The sequence below is a fragment of the Dipodomys merriami genome, unplaced genomic scaffold (assembly GCF_024711535.1).
Source record: "Dipodomys merriami isolate MVZ:Mamm:240054 unplaced genomic scaffold, mDipMer1.0.p SCAF_55, whole genome shotgun sequence".
NCBI lineage: Eukaryota > Metazoa > Chordata > Mammalia > Rodentia > Heteromyidae > Dipodomys > Dipodomys merriami.
The window spans coordinates 7519355-7539485 of NW_027206124.1; the positions used below are offsets into that span (position 1 = coordinate 7519355).

General features: G+C 57.6%; 1 protein-coding gene across 2 annotated transcripts in view; it reads right to left on the reverse strand.

Moving 5' to 3' along the window:
- Positions 1–20131, reverse strand: part of Tafa5 (TAFA chemokine like family member 5) — a 165395-nt gene that overhangs the window by 31351 nt on the left and 113913 nt on the right. For both annotated transcript variants that reach the window (XM_069999813.1, XM_069999814.1), the window contains exon 2: positions 17559–17708. In XM_069999813.1, coding sequence (XP_069855914.1) covers positions 17559–17708 — 150 coding nt within the window. The remainder of the gene's footprint in view (positions 1–17558; positions 17709–20131) is intronic.

Below are 20131 nucleotides of genomic sequence, written 5' to 3' on the forward strand. Positions count from 1 at the left end.
CAGGTCTTCCATCTCCTCAGGAGCCCCACATGACTGTTGGGGAGCACAAAGCCCACATGCTAGTGCGATGCACGGCGCAGCTGCACTCACCACTGGGACTGCAGGGAGAGCCGAGAGGCCCACGGGCCAGGGCCAGGCTGGATGGTGGCTGAAGGGCAGAGTGTAGCCATTGTGTCCAAGCATGGAGATACAAGGAGGGAACATCTGGACGAGACAGCCGGGAGCCACAGAGGCCCCAGTCACCCTCTCCATGCCTCCAGTGATCCAGCTGGGAGCAGAAGAGGGGCCTTCGAGTGTCCTGCCTGTGAGGAAGAGGGCCGGAAAGGGGCATCTACTGGCCAGCACCCAAGAAGGTGGTCACTAGAGCCCGGCATGACTTTGGCTGTGGACAGTCGACGTTGGCCTTGGACACACTATTGTCCTCCAGCCCTCCTCTTCCCACTCATGCACACACAGAGGTTCAGAGAGGGAAGTCTGCCTGCAACATGCAAAGCCTTCGCAACCCAGTAGTCACAGGGCACAGGCCGGCCTCCTGGACACTAGCTGTTCTCCCCAAATGAGGCTGGCCTGCTCCTGGCCATCAGAGCCACGTGGTCACCCCTGGTTCAGGGAGACCTGCACTGAAGCATGGGGCTGAGCCACATGTCTGGGAGTCTCTGCTTGTTCTCCTTTATCCAGAAAGAGGCAGAGGAAGCAGAGGTCATGCAAGAGGGCCACTGACCACAGGAGGGACACTAACCGCAGGCACAGAGAGGTGAACACAGGCGAACACTTGGAGAGGGCAGAGCCCTGCAGACATCCCCAGAGAGACAGGGGCACTGCCTCATTCGCAGGAGGAGATGGCTGCAGGGCTGGCCAAGAGAACAGGAAAAGCCTGGGAGGTTCACACTGGGATCCCTGCATACGGAGACAAGAATGGCAGCATGCAACTGCCTAAGGCCTAACTGGGACCAGAATCTTAAACCAGATGACACTGCCCAGAGCAGAACATAGGTCCTAACCAACAACTGTACGAAGACCTGCTCCCCACAACATGTGAAACCACCACACATGCCTGAGTGCTGACGCTCCATTCTCCACTGAGAACAACTGCCCAACACTGCATTGCTAATCCTTCACTGCGTAGCTGATCCACACACTGCACAGCTGATCTGTGCACTGCATAGCTGATCTATGCACTGCAGAGCTGATCAGCACACTGCAGAGCTGATTCATGCACTGCATGGCTGATGCATGTACTGCATGGCTGATCAGCAAACTGCACATCTGATCCATGCACTGTACAACTGATCTACACACTGCTTAGCTGATCGGCGCACTGCATGGCTGATCCACACACTGACCCACACACTGTATAGCTGATCTGCACACTGCAGTTGGTCTGCACACTGCATGATCATGCATTGCATAGCTGATCCACACACTGCATAGTTGATCAGCACATTGCATAGCTGATCCATGCACTACATGGCTGATAATGAGTGCACTGCAGAGCTGATCCACACACTGCATAGCTGATCCACACACTGACCCACACACTGCATAGCTGATCTGTACACTGCATAGTTGATCTGCACACTGCATTAGCTAGCTGATCATGCATTGCATAGCTGATCCACACACTGCATAGGTGACTGCACACTGCATTAGCTGGCTGATCATGCACAGCATAGCTGATCTATGCACTGAAGTCCCTGGTCCTTGCAGTGTCATTTCCAGCAAGCTGAAAGGATCACATCAGAGACACATACTATCCATGGAAGGAATCCACAGCCGTGGCCCATGCCCAGTGCAGATGAACAAAGCAGAGGTCATTGGGGCTCCCCCAGTGAGAACGAATGCCATCCTAGGCTAAGACCATTCAGTGGAGCATGCCCAGCTTCTCCACTGACACAGCAATAAGGGCTGAACGAGGGAGGAGGCAGGGTGGGTGTTCCTAGCTTCCAGCACAGGCTGTGCTCTTTGGGGCTGGCTGGTTGGCTAGGAGGCACCACAGCTCAGGCCCTGCATGGCTCCTGCTGTTTACCCCACTGACCCTGACCCTGAGGATCCTGGGAAGGTGAGATCCTGACCAGCAGCAGCAGACATGTGGGCCATGGGTTTCCTGTCTTCTGTGCTACGTTGATCTGCAGAAGCCTGATGTAGAGAACCTGTTCAATGGCTCATTGTACTTGTCCAGGCTGACTGTGTCCCCAGAATACAAAGGATCCTCTGGCGTTTTCTAATAAATACCTGTGTGTGATCCTCCCCCTGCCTCCTAATTTACGGGTAATGAGTGATGTCAGTTTGACTTAACAAGGTTTAGGATTCTCATTCAAGTAGATAAGTGAGCACCACCTGTCCCGGCTTGTGGAAATGGTGCTTCTTGGCCTTATTTATTATAGAGTCGAGTCGCCAGGGAACCAGCAAGTCGGCGGCGGAGGCGCGGCAGTTCATAATGATCTCCATCATGTAAAATCGCCCTCATCCCACTTAGCGGGCACTTCCTGCCCGTCAGGGCTGTGACAAAAAGCCCCGACCCAGCACTCCCTACATCCTGATGAGACAGCAGAATCATCGTGCTGGTAACCAGTGGCTCCTAAATCGTTTCTGGGCAGCCAAGAGCTCCACGTGGGTTCCACACCGCCCAGCAGGGCCGGCCATCCTCCCCTGGCTCTGCAGCCTCACCACCTGCTGTGAATCTGAGCCACAGCGTACCAGCCACAGCCCGGCCACAAGAGCTGACGTGGGGGAGTTTATCAAGTGCTCTCCACGCCCGGCTTGCAGAGCCTTGTCTGTGGTCGATGTTGGGAATATTTCTCCAGGAAGAACCCCTGTTAGCAAGAACACTCCAGATCCTCTCTGCAAACCAAATCAGGGTGACCCCTTCAGAAGGAAAATGGCCTGGATAAAGGAGTTGTAATAAATATAGCATTTATTTTCCATAAAAACCACTATTAAAGACAGCCAACCCACAAAGTGCACGGAGCGATTAGTGGCCAATTACAGGATTACGTGCAGCCGGAGCCAGCCCGGAGCACATTTGCAGTCACACGGGTATGACCAGGCTGCCCCTCTGCGGGCTCTGGGTAAGTAACCCGGCCAGCGTCCAGGCCTCCTGCCTCCCCACCGGCCTCCTCCATCTTCCTGAGCCACGATTCCTGTGGGCCCGTCTGGCCTGTGGGGTCAAGCTGACTGTGAGCTGAGGGTCAGCAACAGGAACACAGGGGAGGGCCGGGTCACGGTCTGTTTATTTTCCATTTCCAACTAACTGCATAGAGAAGTTAGCTTGGTGTCTCTAAGACTCTGGCTTCAACAGAGCAGCTTTGCCATTGCCTAGTCCTGTGACTACCAAGGTCTCTGAGCCTTGGAAGCAGGATGGAAGAAGGCGGGCTATGGGACAAATGCCCTGTGTAGGTGCTCCACCAAGGGCATGCTGCCCGCGGGGCCTGAGGCTGGGTCATTTCAGACCTCCTGTGTGGGATGGGTGGGCGGCACACTGGCACACCCCTGGATGGGAGACTGTTTCTCTTGCTGACTCCCAAGAACTCTGCCACTTCCCACTTTGGTCCTGTGGGACAGTGTACTGGCACCTGACCTCTACCGTAGTGACCGGAGGGCTGTGGCCCCAGTCATGCTGACAGCGGCCTCTCTCCCCTTTGGTATGCTGCCCTCAGGAAGTGTTACTGAGCAGACATGCAAATGCTGTAAGCCAGGTACAACTTGCCCGGACTTGAAAGAGGGGCTACCAGAGGTTGGGGGCACCTTTCCACAGAGCAAGACACAACCTCATGATCTGTGACTACAGTGTCCTTGAGTCCCAAGGATGTGGACACAAATCCATGCCTACCCCAACCCACTGGCTGCGGTGTCAGAGCAAGGCAGACCGGGCATCTCCATGAAGCCACGGTGAAGGCGTTGGCAGGCCCGAGGTCTGGCAAGGCCCCGCGTCCTGGCTCGTGGACGGCACCGCGTGCCCGTGCCCTTGAGTGGAGAAAGGCCTGTTCTCCCTGGGTTTCTTTAACACAGACACAGAACCTGCGACCTAAACACCCCTAAGACTGCATCTTGTAGCGCTGCCATCTTAGAGGTGCAGGGTGAGGATTCCCACCTACAGCTTGGGGAGCTGGGGCACTCAGAACACGTGGATGCCTGGCCACTTCTCTTTCATCTTGATGAATCCACTCTTGGAAGTCCGCCGTGGGGGGCCCCACAGGTGTCTGCCTCAAGAAGGCAAGACAGGCAGCCTCTGTGCAGAGGATTCGCCCCCCCATAGCCCCCCCCCCGCCCCCCAAGACCCGAGTCCCCGCTGCGAACTCTGCAGCCCTGGCGGCCAGGAGCCGATTACTCTTGTCAGGAGTCTGAACAGACAAGAAATTGAATTAAATGGGCGGCGGTTATAATGCAGTGCGGAATCCCGCAGAGCGTCGATACTCAAGCAAAGCCCTCCAGGTAAATAAATATCAACAGGATGGAGCAGGCGCAGAGCCTGGGGAGCATTAACGTGGGAGACTCCTAATGTCCCACACGTGACACCTGTGTCAGACCCAATCTCGGGGCAAATGCATCACAACCACAGTTACGGCTATTTCAGGAAATGTAATTTTATTAGAAGTTTTCCAATCTTTCCTCTCCTCTTCCCGGCCTGTCTCCTGACACTGGCCAGGGCACCACAGCGTGCGGCCGTCTCCTGGGTGAACAGGAGGAGACAGGTGGATAATCACACCATTAGGCAACAGGAACGGGGCAGGGAAGGGGCAGGGCTGGCTCTCAGCAGCACCCTTCTGACACACACCGCAGGCTCCGCCCCGAGGCCCAGGCAGATGTCTGGGAAGCGGCCCGAGAGGCCAACGCTTCACGCACTTGTCCCCTAGGCATCACCAGACTACGGAGGGCACACGCCAGCCATACACACTGGCCTCCTGGCCAGGGAGAGCGAGACTGGCAAAGGCTGCTCCCTGTCCACGGGGTCGGTGCGTGTGAGCACGGTTCTAGACCCACACAGTGATTTTGGATCATGACAGCATTCTGACATCACACTGGCACCCACAATGCCACACCCAGGGATCCTGAAGCACATCCCACCGCCAGGGACCTCCTGTTAGCTGAGGGTCCCACACCTAGGGGACCTCGTTAGCTGAGGGTCCTGGCTCCTCAAGGATCTCACCGATGCTGGGTCCCTGTAGGGCCGAGGCCTTGGGGATCCCCTGTGCTTTCTGCCTACTCTTGTACAAATCTAAAATGTCACAAAAGCCCAAGGTTTATTGAAACAAGCAAAGCTCTTCAGCTCCAGGCAGGCTTGCTGTGGGGAAAGGTCGGCAGCCATCAGTGTAGACAAGCTCCCTCTGTGGCCAGTGGCCCTCAGGGCAGGTGGAGGTGGCCTTGGCCACAGGAGGGGCACCAGCTCCTCTCACGTGTGTACAGGAAGAGCAGCAGGCCGGGAACCGTTCTGGATGGCCCGTCCCTGTGCTGGCTGGAGCCCGCCCTGCTCTCCTGAGCTGGGAGCAGGGAAATGGGGCTCCCGCTACCTCCCCACTGCAGACTCCACCTGGGACACTTATGAAGGTGGAAGAGCACAGAGGAAAAGAAATGCAGTGCGTCTGTTAGCTTTCTGGGGGGGGCACGTGAAAAAAAAATAGTAATCTGTGTGTGGTAGCAGCCCTGGCATGCAGCTGATTAGACAGTATGAGATGATTAGCTAATTATACATAATATAATCAAGGATGAGGCCCATCTCCTCCATTCTGTCTCAAAAAAATGTTTCAGAACTTCACCCAAAATCATCGTGAGTGAAAGGAGAGAACTTTTCAAAAAAGGAGGCAGGGTGAGGAAGGAACGTGAAACCCGAGATTGGTCTGTCGCCCCAAGACACTCATCAGAAACAAGGAGCAGGTGCGACACCACCTACAGGCCGACACTCTGTGCCTGAGTGTGAGACACCAACAGACTGCAAGCCGACACACCGGGCAGAGCGGGAGACGCCACCTACCAGCTGCCGACACACCGGGCCAAAGCGGGAGACGCCACCTACCAGCTGCCGACACACCGGGCCGAAGCTGGAGACGCCACCTACCAGCTGCCGACACACCGGGCCGAAGCGGAGACGCCACCTACCAGCTGCCGACACACCGGGCCGAAGCGGGAGACGCCATCTACCAGCTGCCGACACACCGGGAGAAGCGGGAGACGCCACCTACCAGCTGCCGACACACCGGGCCGAAGCTGGAGACACCACCTACCAGCTGCCGACACACCGGGCGAAGCAGGAGATGCCACCTACCAGCTGCTGACACACTGGGCCGAAACGGAGACGCCACCTACCAGCTGCCGACACACCGGGCCGAAGCGGAGACGCCACCTACCAGCGGCCGACACACCGGGCCAAAGCGGGAGACGCCACCTACCAGCTGCCGACACACCGGGCCGGAGCGGAGATGCCACCTACCAGCTGCCGACACACCGGGCGAAGCGGGAGACGCCACTTACCAGCGGCCAACACACCGGGCCGAAGCAGGAGACGCCACCTACCAGCTGCCGACCGATGCCTACGTGTGAGGCACCCACAGGGTATGTGAGTGCTCACAGAACACAGACCGATGGAGGCTGGGTGAGGAGTCGGGCCAGCAGTGGCGTCCCACCACATCTCGGTCATTACAGGGGGGTCTTCTGTCCCTTTTCAGCTCCCTCCTCTGGGAGGGCTTCCTCCTCCTGCCACCGGCAGCCTCAGAGCTCCAGGATGGAGGAGAGCCCCCTCGGGAGCCCGCACACCTCCCTCTGTCTGGGCTCCATCTCTTGAGCTGGGCTCACCCACTTCTACAGCACGCAAGGCCATCTCCCTGCCCTGCCCTAGACCCACGCCTGGCTTGGTGTGAGTTTCCTACAGGGAAGAGATGCCACAGAGGACCCTGGCTGAGTGGGCACGGGGAAGAGAACACCTTCCTTCCCCATGTGGGGCCCCTAAGCAGGACGGCCGAGGGCTGCCCCCACCAACGGGACCTACTCAGGGCTCTGCGCACTCTTACGATTTGCTGAGTAAACCTCCCCACAAAAGTTGGCCGGAGCCTATGGAGTGGGGCCACCCATGCCCACACCCGTGCCCATGCCCGCGCCTGCAAGACAGGTGGCGACTGGCTGTGCACACGGCTGTGGACCCACGTCCCCACCCTGGACGGCCAGGCTCTCCAGGACCGGCACTAGCTGGGCTCAGAGCTGGTGTTCCTCATGCCGGGCACTGCTGCCTCCTGACCCTGGCAGCCTGCCTCCCAGGTGAGTGGTGTCAAACCAGGCCTGACCCCACTGCTGCTGAGGGCCCCAGCCAGGACGCACCCACAGGCCATGCACCCCTACACACCCACTGCTGGGAAGGGGGCTCCACCTACAGCCACTTCCCCAAAGGCGTCTGATTCGGAGGGGGCGGGAGAAGGAAACACGTCCAGGGGAGAGCAGTGTGGGACTGAGGGATCAATTGCAAACCCCGTTCTAGCCTCTCCAGGACTTCTGGATTGACCCCTCAGCACATCTCCGACCTCCACATTAATACACAACAATCGCTCCAGGATGTGACCCAAACACTCAAGGCCTGAGTGTGGCGTCCGCCCACCACCAGAAGCCACCTCCACCGGGCGCTCAGGGTGGTGGGGCTCTGAACTAATGAGGCTCCAGGCAGCCCAAGACTCCTCAGTATGGGGCCTAGGTCTGGGGAGCAGGACCGAAACAATGCAGTCCTCACACCAGAGGACTGGCGCTCAGAAAGAGGAGGGCAAAGCCGCGTCCAAGTGGACAGACCCCCGAGGTGACCGGGGCACTACCGCAGGACAGGACAAGGAGATCGGCCCCACGGCACATGACCAAAGCACTTCTAAAATCTCCTTGCCTCCGATTTGGTTTTCAGCACACTGTTTAATTTAGTCGGAAATCGCAAACAACATCCAAGAAGGCACCAGGGATCTAGGCTTATCAGAGAAAGGCTGTGCTGAGCAGGGCAGAGGAACACCAGCTAAGTGCACAGGGCCCCCGGGCCATGAAGGGACCATGTTAGCCAGCGCCCTACTGTCACTACCCAGGACAGATCGGAGGAGAGCAGGGTCCACAGAGCCAGGACGAGGCTCTGTCTCCTTCAGGATGCCTTCCTGGCTTGAAGCTGCTGGACAGGCACAGACACAGAAACCAAGCCTGGGCCTAGCGAGGAGGCCATGACACATGGACTGGTACCCTCTGCTTCTCTTGGACGCAGCCCCACAGAGGACTCGCACACACTTGCCCTTGACCGTGTCCTCTGTCCCACGAGGCCAAGTTCCCTGTGAAGCCCACTTGCTCCCAATGATGATGCCACCCCTCCAGGATGCGCCCCCTCCCTACTATAGCTTCAGTCTTCCGTTCCTGCCTCTGGGCTGTGTGCAATGTGCTCTGCCATGCTCCACGCTTCCTAGTACAGCCCTGGCCCTTTCCTCCCTGGTCCCAGATCCCAGGAGGTCTCCAGGGTCACAGGCATGTCCTTTCTCACCGTGACCCCAATGTCCCAAAGTCACGGATCTGGGCCAGCTCTGAGCTGGACATGTTACATATGAAGGGCCTGGCAGAGACTAGCTCAAGAGAGCAGAGGATCAGCACTCTAGCCCTTCCTTCCTGCCAGGACCCAGCTGGACCGCAGACCCAGCAGGGGGGTTCAGCAAGTCCCCCTGAAGACCCACGCCCCATAGAGCAGGGCAGAGGCATCAATGCAGCGGGCTCTGTGCCATGGATGCTAGGTGACCATCCAGGTGGGGCTCAGAAGGAGCTGGAGAGTGTTGATACTCCAGGATGAAATGTGCTTTAAAAAGAATTGGAGAGCAACACACCCAGAAAGGACCAAGAGTCCCACTGGGCCAGGGCAGGGCTTCCATGCTGAGCTCCTCAGCTCTGTTTCCTGGGTCTCAGTGTATAAGCTCTGCACATCTTCCTTTCCAGATATCGCCCAGTATTTCATTACCTCCGATGCTATGCACATAGGATTGGTTCCGTAACATGGCTGTTCACTAGCACAGAGATACGACTGACGTTTGTGCATTCCTTGTATATCCTGCAGCCTTGCTGGACTTGCTTATTAAAAAGCTACGTGTGCATCTGTGTGCTCCAAAGGTTTGCTTCATCGATGATCAGTGTAGCTGTGAACACAGATAATTTTACTCCTTCCACTCCAATAGGGATTCTCTTTTGCCTACTTTCTCCAGCCAGAGACTCTGTAGTGTTGAGCAGAATGGAGAGGGCACATCCTGTCTTATTCCCGTTCCAGGAACAAGTCTTGCAGATGGAGCAGTACAATGCTGACTGTGGTGCTGCACAAGTCCCTGAGTCATGCCAAGGATCTCTTTCCAGCTCACATTCTGGAATTTTCCTCATGAAAGGCGTTGAGGTTAGCTCATTTTTCCCATCTATTTGCATGATCATATGACCTTTATTCTGTATCATATGAGCAGTGTGCGGCATATAGATTGATTTTTTTCATATGTTGAACCAACCTTGCATTCCTGAGGTGAATTCCCATGGGCCACACTGCTGGGCTCCGCTTGCTATTGTGTTGTGAGCTTTTGTGTCTACATCTCCAAGGTCTATGGCATTCTGGGAATGCCTTTGGGAGGTCTTTGTTGTTGCATCTGCTCTCCCAGTGACACCAGACTTAGTAACAATTCATCAGTGCAGACCTCTAGTCTGGGGCATTCTTGCTAGGAAGCTTTCTTTCTGATTATTTGATAATTAATAGTTCTACAGAGGCTATCTGTTTCCTCTTGAGTCAGTTTTGGTAATTTGTGTCTTGTAGGAATGTTGGTCCCATCAAGGTCACCCAGTAGGTCGGCAAACAGTTGTCTGTGGTAATCCTTTTAACTCTCATTTATGTGGTGAGGTGGGTCATCTGTTCCCGAGTCAATCATGTGACTCCTCTGTCTCCTCTTTGTTCCACTCCTCATCCTTCCTCTTAGCCTAACCAGAGCTTTGGCAATATCGTTTGTCTTTCAACCAGCTAATTTTTGCTTAGGTGATTTCCCCTGTTTGTAAATTTTCCACTTCACATATTTCCCTTGCTTATCATTACTGCTTTGATTTAGGCTTACTTGGCTCTTCCTTCTTTCTAGTATAATCAAAAACACCTTTGTCTCTTTTTATTTACAAGAAAGTGTTCATAATCTAATTAATAATAAGGTCATGTACACCAGTCAGCTCACAAATCTCCTGACAATTTAACCCATGAGTACCATACATCAGGGGAAGAGACTGTGGATGTGGCAGGTGAGGGAGGGTGCAGCAGACTCCAGAAAGCATGTACCACCATGAAACAAAGTTAGTTCATGGCTGAGCCTTCACATTCACCATTGTGCTGCTTTTCTGAGCACATCTCAGAGAAGTCAGGGGACCTGCCTGAGGTCACACAGCGTCATGAAGAGCAGGGACTCACATTTCTAAATTACAACACTCTGAACTTCATGTTGGAAACCACCCCCGCTCCACAGGTTTTGTTACAGAATTCAGGTCTGCTCTTCCATGAACAGATTAATTCTGTGGGTAAAGGGCTCAGTGGAAGACCCCTGGGCCCTTATGTGAACATGGCCTTCTCTGCCCTGGAGGACACTTGCAGCACCTGGGCTGCGGGCTCCCAGACTCCAGAGATATAAGAGAAAAAATAATCTGTGTGTATGAGTGTGTGTACACACATATGCGCCAGTAGCAGGGCTTGAACTCAGTGTCTGGATGCTGTCCCTTAGCATTTTTGTTCATGGCTGGTGCTCTGCTATTTTGAGCTATAGTTCCACTTCCAGCTTCCAGTAGGTAATGTAAGTCTCACAGACTTTCCTACCCTGGCCGTCTTTGAACCATACTCTCTGACCTTAGCCTTCTAAGTAGCTAAGACCACAGACAGGAGCCAAAAACTCCTGGCTCTATTCTTTATTAGCCACCCAGGTTCAGATATTCGTTGGATTAAGACAGAAACATACAGAAATACTCTTTTCTAAACATGCACATATGTAGGAGAGCATCTCTCCCTGGGGAAGGAGACCTGAGCACACAGGCCTGCTGCAGAACTGACCACTGTCAAGAGTCCAGTGGGCTCAGGCCAGTGACCATGCATGCACCCTTGCTGCTAATGGACTCCTGAGGAGTGAGAGTGACAATGAAGGATGGCAGAAAGAAATGCCTGCTCTGCCATAGTGCCAACACCAGGCTCTTCCAGGAAGCCTTCCTGGATTGTGGAGCCACGGCATCTGGCCACCACTAAGCCTCCATCCTCTCCCTGGCCCACCCTGGATCTGTTACCATCAGGGGTGACTTCACAGGGTCTTTCCTCCCTGCCCCAGTGTTCCCGTGTGTGTGTGTGTGTGTGTGTGTGTGTGTGTGTGTGTGTGTGTGTGTGTGTGTGTGTGTGTGTGTGTGTGTGTGTGTGTGTGTGTGTGTGTGTGTGGCCTTGCAGAAGTGACGTCTGTCCCTGGGAGGCAAAACCTCTCCAGGCACCTCTTCTATAGTTGAAAGGCCCTGCGCAGTGCAGGCTGAGCCAACAGGGCCACTCTCAGGTCCAGAGGCTGCTGACTGCACCTTCCTAAGGGCCCTAGGGCCATCCGCACTGGCAGGCAGCGCACCCTCGGTGCTGTGGACGCAGGGATCCATGCCAGAAGGGCATCAAGGGGGCGACCAGCGCACAGCCTAGCAAGCCGGGAGCTGTGGTGACGGTGGTGAGGAGTCTAGCTGCCAACTGAAGGACCATACAAAACCCGGTCCTCTTCCCCAAACCAGCAGTGCTCCCGGGGGTGACGGATGGGGCCTTTCCACAGCATCCCCTGGCCGCCGGCTGCTGCCCCAAGCTGGCTGTCATGAGGATGAGCGGGGGACAGTTCAGGGCAGGCTGACTGCCCAGCCAGTTTTAGAACACTGTCATCACCAGCAAGAGGCCTTGTGTCCCTCAGCTTTGACTTTGCACCCTTCCACCCCCAGGCTGGCCAACACCACCTGTCACTTGCTCTTTCCGTAGACTTGCCTATTGTGGACATTTCATTTTTACTTTAGGTTTTGTTCTTGTTTTTGTCCATCCTGAGGCTTGAACTCAGGGCCTGAGCGCTGCCCCTGAGCTTCATTTGCTCCAGGCTAGTGCTCTACCACATGAGCCATAGCGCCACTTCTGGCTTTTTGTGTTTATGTGGTGCTAAGGAATTGAACCCAGGGCTTCAGGCATGCTAGGCAAGCACTCAACCACTAGACCACCTTCCCGGCCCCTATGGTGGGCATTTTGCATCAATGGACTGAATGTGTGCCTTTGAGGCCTCGGGCCTTTCGTTTGGTACAGGTTTTCAAGGTCATCCATGAGGTGACGTTCATCAGCGGTGTGGATGTACAGGAGGTTTATCCACTGGCACAAGGACAGACATTTGAGCTATGGGACTTTTCAACCACTACGATTCATGGAGCTGTAAACATTCCTGTGTGGGCTTTTGTGTGGACCTCTATTTTTATTTCTGTTGGGTGCGTACCTAGATGTCCACAGTGTTAGAGCTCTGGGTCATAAAATAACTCTATGCTAAGTTATTTAAGGAACAGCCAGACGACTTTCTCCCACGCTCTGGAATTTTTCAATTGATGGTGTAATTGAATGCACACAAACTTGTGCTCTGATGCAATCAGTTGTACCTGCTTTTTTTCCCCCCTTACTGCTTTGCTACTGCCTTTTGCTGTCAAAAGAACCTTTTGCCAAGGCTAAGACCCTAAAGATTTGCCCACTTTTTTCTATGGGTCCGCAGGATTGTTACCACCTTGTCTTTAACCCACTCCGAATTAACTTCGAGTATAATATAATGTGCGGGGACGACCCGACTTCATTCCCTTCCTGTGGACGTGCAGTTGCTCCATCTGCTGAATAGGCTGCTCCTCCCCCTCAGCGTTCGCTGGTGGTCCGGTGGGAATTCAGTCGCTGGGGGTGAAGGCTCTCCTCCTGTGCTCCGCGTCCCCATGACTCTGAGGTGCCAGCCCCTCCCTCCTGGCTCTTCTGGGTCAACAGCCCTCAGCTAGCACCCCAGCAGCTGACTTTCTATGGCCAGCCCTCAGGCAGGGGCCTATGCCCACCTCCCGTCCCTTCTTCCCCAGCAGAGCCCCATGCTTCATCCGCCATGTGCGTGGCTCCTGGGTGGCGAGGATCTGTGCCTGGGAAGAATGATGGCCCGGGCTGAGTATTGCGAGGCCTCTGTGCAGTCTTACTTTGCTCCCAGAGAACCTGAGGAGGAGGGGCTGCTGCCCAGGTGTGGGGGAGACATGGGCTCCACCCACAGACACCCACTGCGTGGGGCCCAGGCTGGAGAGCAAGCGGGACCGCGTCTCTGGGATGGTCACACCTCCTGGGCTGTGCTGGAGAGAACGTCTTCCATGGATTCCAGCCTGGGCCGGCCCAGCACGGCCAGGACCACCACGTGTCCATCGCATCAGCCTGCGGGCTCTTCAGGAGCCTCCTGGGTAGACCACCGCTGGCCGGGCAGGCGGACAGCCAGCTTCCGGGGCTCCTGTCTGCCGTCCACGGTGTCCACCGCTGGGGCTAGCTGCCCAGTTACCCAAGACCAGCCTGCTCCCGCCTGCACGCTCCCAGGGGAACATGCTGCCCAGGACTAGCACGGTGACCCCTGCCTGCCCTTCGCTGAGCCCCATGCTCTGCTGCCGCAAGAACCTTCTCCTCGCTCCGCTGGACACAGAGACATTCTTCCACAAGAGGGAGCGGCAGGCGGGTGGCTCTGCCCGGTGACAGGCAGGTTAGGCCCGCGGAGGTGTGGTACAGGGTCGGGACGGCCTGGTAGAGAGGGGAACAGAAAGCACGTGCAGACACAGCTGGCGGTGCTGCTCTGTCCAGGCGGCCAGGGTGATGTCACAAGGTGACCCTGAAGCAGCACCGTGAAGGTCGGAGAGGTGTTGAGGCCGTGCAGTCCACTGTCCCATCTCTCCCTGTGGCTCTGTGCACTGATCTGCTCTGCTACTGTCCTGGGACAGGCTCATGCAAATGTGCTTTGACTCAGAGAGGAGCTGAGTATACTAGCCCCAGATGCTCCGCTTTCACCGCCAGTGCCAGAAGATGGAGCTCCTCTTCATCCCTCAACACCCCACTGGAAGTCTCCCTCAGGAAGCATCTTGTCTGTGGGAGGCAGGCAGAAGCAGCCCCACTCCACACTGGATGTGATGGATTAAGTGTTCTGAGAGTCCCTCCCCCAGACCCCTGGCACCTCAGCACATGCCTTCTTCAAATGAATGGGAGAAAAATTTATGAGCAGTGAAACGTCAGCTACTAAGGAGAGCACCGATGCCAGGGGCAGCGCTGCCCTAGCATCTCGGGCACGCGAGGGTCAGCGTGAAGCGTCTCGGCGGGGCCCTGCTTGCGGTCAGCACGTTCCGTCCACAGACCCACACGCCGGGAAGTGGATAATGCAGGCAGAGCAAGGAAATAGAAAAGCAAAAATTAAATTAGAGAGCCGCCTAGAAAATGCCTACTGTGCAGAAACTGCGAGCTAACTCATTTGTTTGGCCTCCCTTGGAAACGGCGAGGTTTTAATTTGTCTCTGGGACCCGGCTCCTGGGGCACCGCAGGCTCCCGGGAGGCAGGCAGGGCAGAGTCTCCATGCGCAGCCCCAGATTCAATTCGTTATCAGGCCAGACCCAGCTTCCCACGGGGAGAGGAGGGGAGGGAGGGAGCGGAGGAGGGAGAGGGGCAGAGGGGAAAGGCAGGGCTGCGGCCACTGAGCCCCTCATCCTGGGAAGAATCAACGCCAGGAAGACGGGGGCACGGGGCCGGGACCTGGCGTGCCCTGCTTCCACCCATCATGCCCGGAATCCAGTTCCCAGGACTTAACAACCTGTGCACATGCACAATGCCTCACCCACCTGTGCGTGTGCACGCACACACACACAAAACGCCTCACCCGCCTGTGCACACACACAAAACGCCTCACCCACCTGTGCACGCACACACACACAAAACGCCTCACCCACCTGTGCGTGTGCATGCACACACATACAAAACGCCTCACCCACCTGTGCGCACACACAACGCCTCACCCACCTGTGCACACGCACAATGCTTCACCCACCTGTGCACACGCACAATGCCTCACCCACCTGTGCACACACACACAACACCTCACCCACCTGTGCACACGCACACAATGCCTCACCCACCTGTGTGCACACACACACACATACACACAATGCCTCACCCACCTGTGTGCACACACACACACATACACACAATGCCTCACCCACCTGTGCACATGCACAATGCCTCACCCACCTGTGCACACGCACACACATACACACAATGCCTCACCCACCTGTGCACACACACAATGCCTCACCCACCTGTGCACACACACACAATGCCTCACCCACCTGTGCACATGCACACACAAAACGCCTCACCCACCTGTGCGTGCACACATACACACACAAAACGCCTCACCCACCTGTGTGCACACACAATGCCTCAATCACCTGTGCACACACACAACGCCTCACCCACCTGTGCACACACACAATGCCTCACCCACCTGTGCACACACACAATGCCTCACCCACCTGCGCACACACAATGCCTCAATCACCTGTGTGCACACACAATGCCTCACCCACCTGTGCACACACACACAATGCCTCACCCACCTGTGCACACGCACACACAAAACGCCTCACCCACCTGTGCGTGCACACATACACACACAAAACGCCTCACCCACCTGTGTGCACACACAATGCCTCACCCACCTGTGCACACACAAAACGCCTCACCCACCTGTGCGTGCACACATACACACACAAAACGCCTCACCCACCTGTGCACACAATGCCTCACCCACCTGCGCACACACAATGCCTCAATCACCTGTGTGCACACACAATGCCTCACCCACCTGTGCACACACACAATGCCTCACCCACCTGTGCACACACAACACCTCACCCACCTGTGCACACGCACACACAAAACACCTCACCCACCTGTGCACACGCAACACCTCACCCACCTGTGCACACGCACACAATGCCTCACCCACCTGTGCACACACAGGACACTTTGGCCTCTGTTTAGCACCCATCAGTCCTCCTTCCCCAGCTGCCCACACCTAGGGTCCCGTAGCACAGATGGACCAGGCAGAAGGGCAGGGGTACAGCCTCAGCTGTGCAGCTGAAGCCGCAGGGTGTGAGCCTGGGGAGCTGGAGCCCATGTGCAGCTGAAGCTGCAGGGTGTGAGCCCGGGGAGGTGGAGCCCATAGGCAGACAGTGTGGGAAGTGAGGGCCCAGGCTGGACCCAGGGCCCCATGAGGTCGACAAGAGGGCACCTTGGAGACCACACTGGCGTCCGCTGCCCTCTACAATCCCCGGAGACCACACTGGCGTCTGCTGCCCTTCCCACTCCCCAGAGACCACACTGGCGTCCACTGCCCTCTACAATCCCCAGAGACCACACTGGCGTCCACTGCCCTTCCCACTCCCCAGAGACCACACTGGCGTCCACTGCCCTTCCCACTCCCCAGAGACCACACTTGCGTCTGCTGCCCTTCCCACTCCCCAGAGACCACACTGGCGTCCACTGCCCTTCCCACTCCCCAGAGACCACACTGGCATCTGCTGCCCTTCCCACTCCCCAGAGACCACACTGGCGTCCACTGCCCTTCCCACTCCCCAGAGACCACACTGGCGTCCACTGCCCTCCACAGTCCCCAGAGACCACACTGGCATCCGCTGCCCTTCCCACTCCCCAGAGACCACACTGGCGTCCACTGCCCTTCCCACTCCCCAGAGACCACACTGGCGTCCACTGCCCTTCCCACTCCCCAGAGACCACACTGGCGTCTGCTGCCCTTCCCACTCCCCAGAGACCACACTGGCATCCACTGCCCTCCACAGTCCCCAGAGACCACACTGGCGTCCACTGCCCTCCACAGTCCCCAGAGACCACACTGGCATCCACTGCCCTCCACAGTCCCCAGAGACCACACTGGCATCCGCTGCCCTTCCCACTCCCCAGAGACCACACTGGCGTCCACTGCCCTTCCCACTCCCCAGAGACCACACTGGCGTCTGCTGCCCTTCCCACTCCCCAGAGACCACACTGGCGTCTGCTGCCCTTCCCACTCCCCAGAGACCACACTGGCGTCCACTGCCCTTCCCACTCCCCAGAGACCACACTGGCGTCCACTGCCCTCCACAGTCCCCAGAGACCACACTGGCGTCCGCTGCCCTCCACAGTCCCCAGAGACCACACTGGCGTCCACTGCCCTTCCCACTCCCCAGAGACCACACTGGCGTCCACTGCCCTTCCCACTCCCCAGAGACCACACTGGCGTCCACTGCCCTTCCCACTCCCCAGAGACCACACTGGCGTCTGCTGCCCTTCACCAGTGCCAGCTGTGGCAGGGAGCAAGGAGCCCTTGTGTGTGCCAGCCATGCTGCCCACGGCACAATCTCACTGAAGTGCCAGCCTGAAGACAAGACCAGGTGGGGAGGGTGACGTGGGGTCTGGGCCTGGGGTCGTTCTGGGATGGCTCTGTTAGGATGCCACCCTTGGTGACTGCTCCGTGCCAGGCTCTTACCGTCCACGCAGGCAGGCCTGGCTCTCGTGGTCCCCGCGATCTGTCCCTTCCTGCACGCACAGCGCGCCGTCTGCCGAGCAATCGTCCTCCGTGGCTGGCTGCTGTCCCGGTCCAGGGTTACAATCTCACAGGTGCCGGCGGCCAGCTGACCTACAAGACAGGAGTGGTGGCAAGTTGAGTGGCTAAGCCGTAGCCCCGCAGACCCTGCCCACGGCCCAGAGCCCAGCCCGAGGCCCACCCAGTGCCATCGGCTGAGGGGCGCAAAAGGCAGGGACACCCAGCTCCAGGGAGACGTCCAAAACCCATGCACGGGTGCGGGGGAGAGCACTCGGAAAGCCAGCGCCGGGTCAGGTGGGGCCCTGCATTCTCTCCACCCCATGCTTTCCAGTCAGCTCTGCCTCCGCAGACAGGAAATTAAACGTGGCCCAGCTCAGCTGCGGCCGGAAATGAAAGAGCGAGACACAGAGGACGGGGCTCCCGCTTCCCCAGCCCCCTGCATGTCACAGGAGAAAACTGGCTGCACAGAGCACGGGGCTCCACCGCCAAGCTGAGACTCCGTCTCCGTCCCCACACAAGGCGGCACTGGGATCCACGCACAGGCCAGACCCTCCCAGGGGTGCTGAAGGCTGCCCGGGGGCACAGCACCAGCACCAGCAGGAGGCCCAGGTGTCCACGCATCACAGCCGGTGGAGGCTCAGTTCAGACATCACAGCCGGTAGAAGCTCAGTTCCACACAAGCACCATCCACACCACTGTGTGTACACCTATGTGTGCACACACAAGCATGCAGACACACTGGGGCACACATGGCATGGCACTTGCTATGGACACAGAGCACACAGGAGGCCAGGGCCTGTCAGACATGCAGGCCACACAGGTACACCTGGGCACAGGGGCACTCAGGCCTGTGTATACACCCACGTACACACAGACACACACAGATGTACACACCTGGATGTACACAGCCCACCTGGCCATGCCAGCATATATGCACAAACGTGTGTGCGTGCGCTCGCGTGCGCGCGCACACACACACACACACACACGCCCCAGGCTGACCCACGCACAGAGAAGAGCTTGTTTCTCCCACAACCCTGACCCGTGCTGCTTTGCTGGCTTCTGCTTCCCTGTCCTCCACTTGTCTCCTGATCCAGGGAGAACTGGAGACCTGGAGCCGGCCCAGGCTTTGCAGGAGAAGGCGCGTGAGCCGAGAGGGAATTCCAACCAGGAGTGACCCTCTTTAAGTCTTGTCTCCGATGGTAACTGTGGCCTGGCCAGACCAGTAACCGGGAGAGCGTACCGCTGACCATACAGACAGTGCCACGCTCAAGAGCCTCCTGTAACAACGGGAACCTGGCCCCCTGTGGAGGACAGAGGCCGTGCCGGCCTCTCGATCGCTCCTGCCAGCATGCCCCCTCACCCCAGGCTCTTCTCAGCACAGGGTGGGCGCCCACTCCGTGCTGCTGAGGACCGCGGTGCTGAGGACTGGGGGGACCGGGGCGGGGCTCCCTCCAGTCAGGGATGGCAGCATACGGGGATCCCAGCCCACCTGGAGAGCCGCCACGCCACGGTCAGTGGGAAGCACGGGCGGGACGGGTCGGGGGTTGGACCTTGGTCTATGCCAGCAGTGGGTTAGAAGGTGGCTCCTAGAGCCTCCTAGTGCTGGCTGCCAGGGCAGCTCCTGGAGCTACACCAGGCACCATGAGGAAGGGGCGCTGGGCCAAGGAGGAAGGGGGGGCTGAGGATGGCAACCAGGTGGGCGCCTGGCTAAGGATGGCAAACCCCGGCCCTGCTTCTGCGGCTCTCCCATGAGCTACCACCGTGCACCTGACTGGGACTCAAGGTGCGGCAGAGGCCCCATGGCCACCACGGACAGGCCACGGAGCCAGGCTGCCACACAGCCTCAGGGGACCTGTGGGTCTCGGGGACTCCAGTGGCCCCGGGGCAGGGCGGGCACTGCGGGCAGCCTGCACATAGCCACCGGTCCGCTCCAGTCTCGGGCACGCTTTGCTCAGGGCTAGGCACAATGGATGGCTGGACACAGGTCCTTGGAATGCCAAGCAGCCCCTGACATGAGGACATCACCCCTCCCAACACAGAGTGTGCCATACACCTCAGAAGGAAGCTGTGCCAGCCCCCACAGGTGCTGGGGAGGGGCACCAGGGCTCCAGGTGGGCACAGCCCAGGCTGGCAGCCTCCGAGCATGGGAACTGAGGTCATGCTCAGTAGCCAGCACCCAGGACTCCCTGGGCAGATGGGGAGAAGGCCCTGGGGGCCGGCAAGGGGGGGACACGGCGGGGGGGGGACACAGCCTGGGTCCTCATTTGCAGGGCTACCTCCAGCTCTGGGCACAGACAGATGGGCTATTTAGTTCAACGAGGCTGTGACACAAATTTGGACGGGTGTCCTGATATGATGGATGACAGAGTAAAGATTCAAATCAACGCTGACAGGCCAATGCAGTGGATGGCATTTAGCTGTGGTGAGTGTCAGCAGGGTGCTGGGATTAGAACGAAAACAAGGTGGAACCCAAAAGGCCAGCAGGGCCCGGGTCTGAGGCAGGCAACATACCT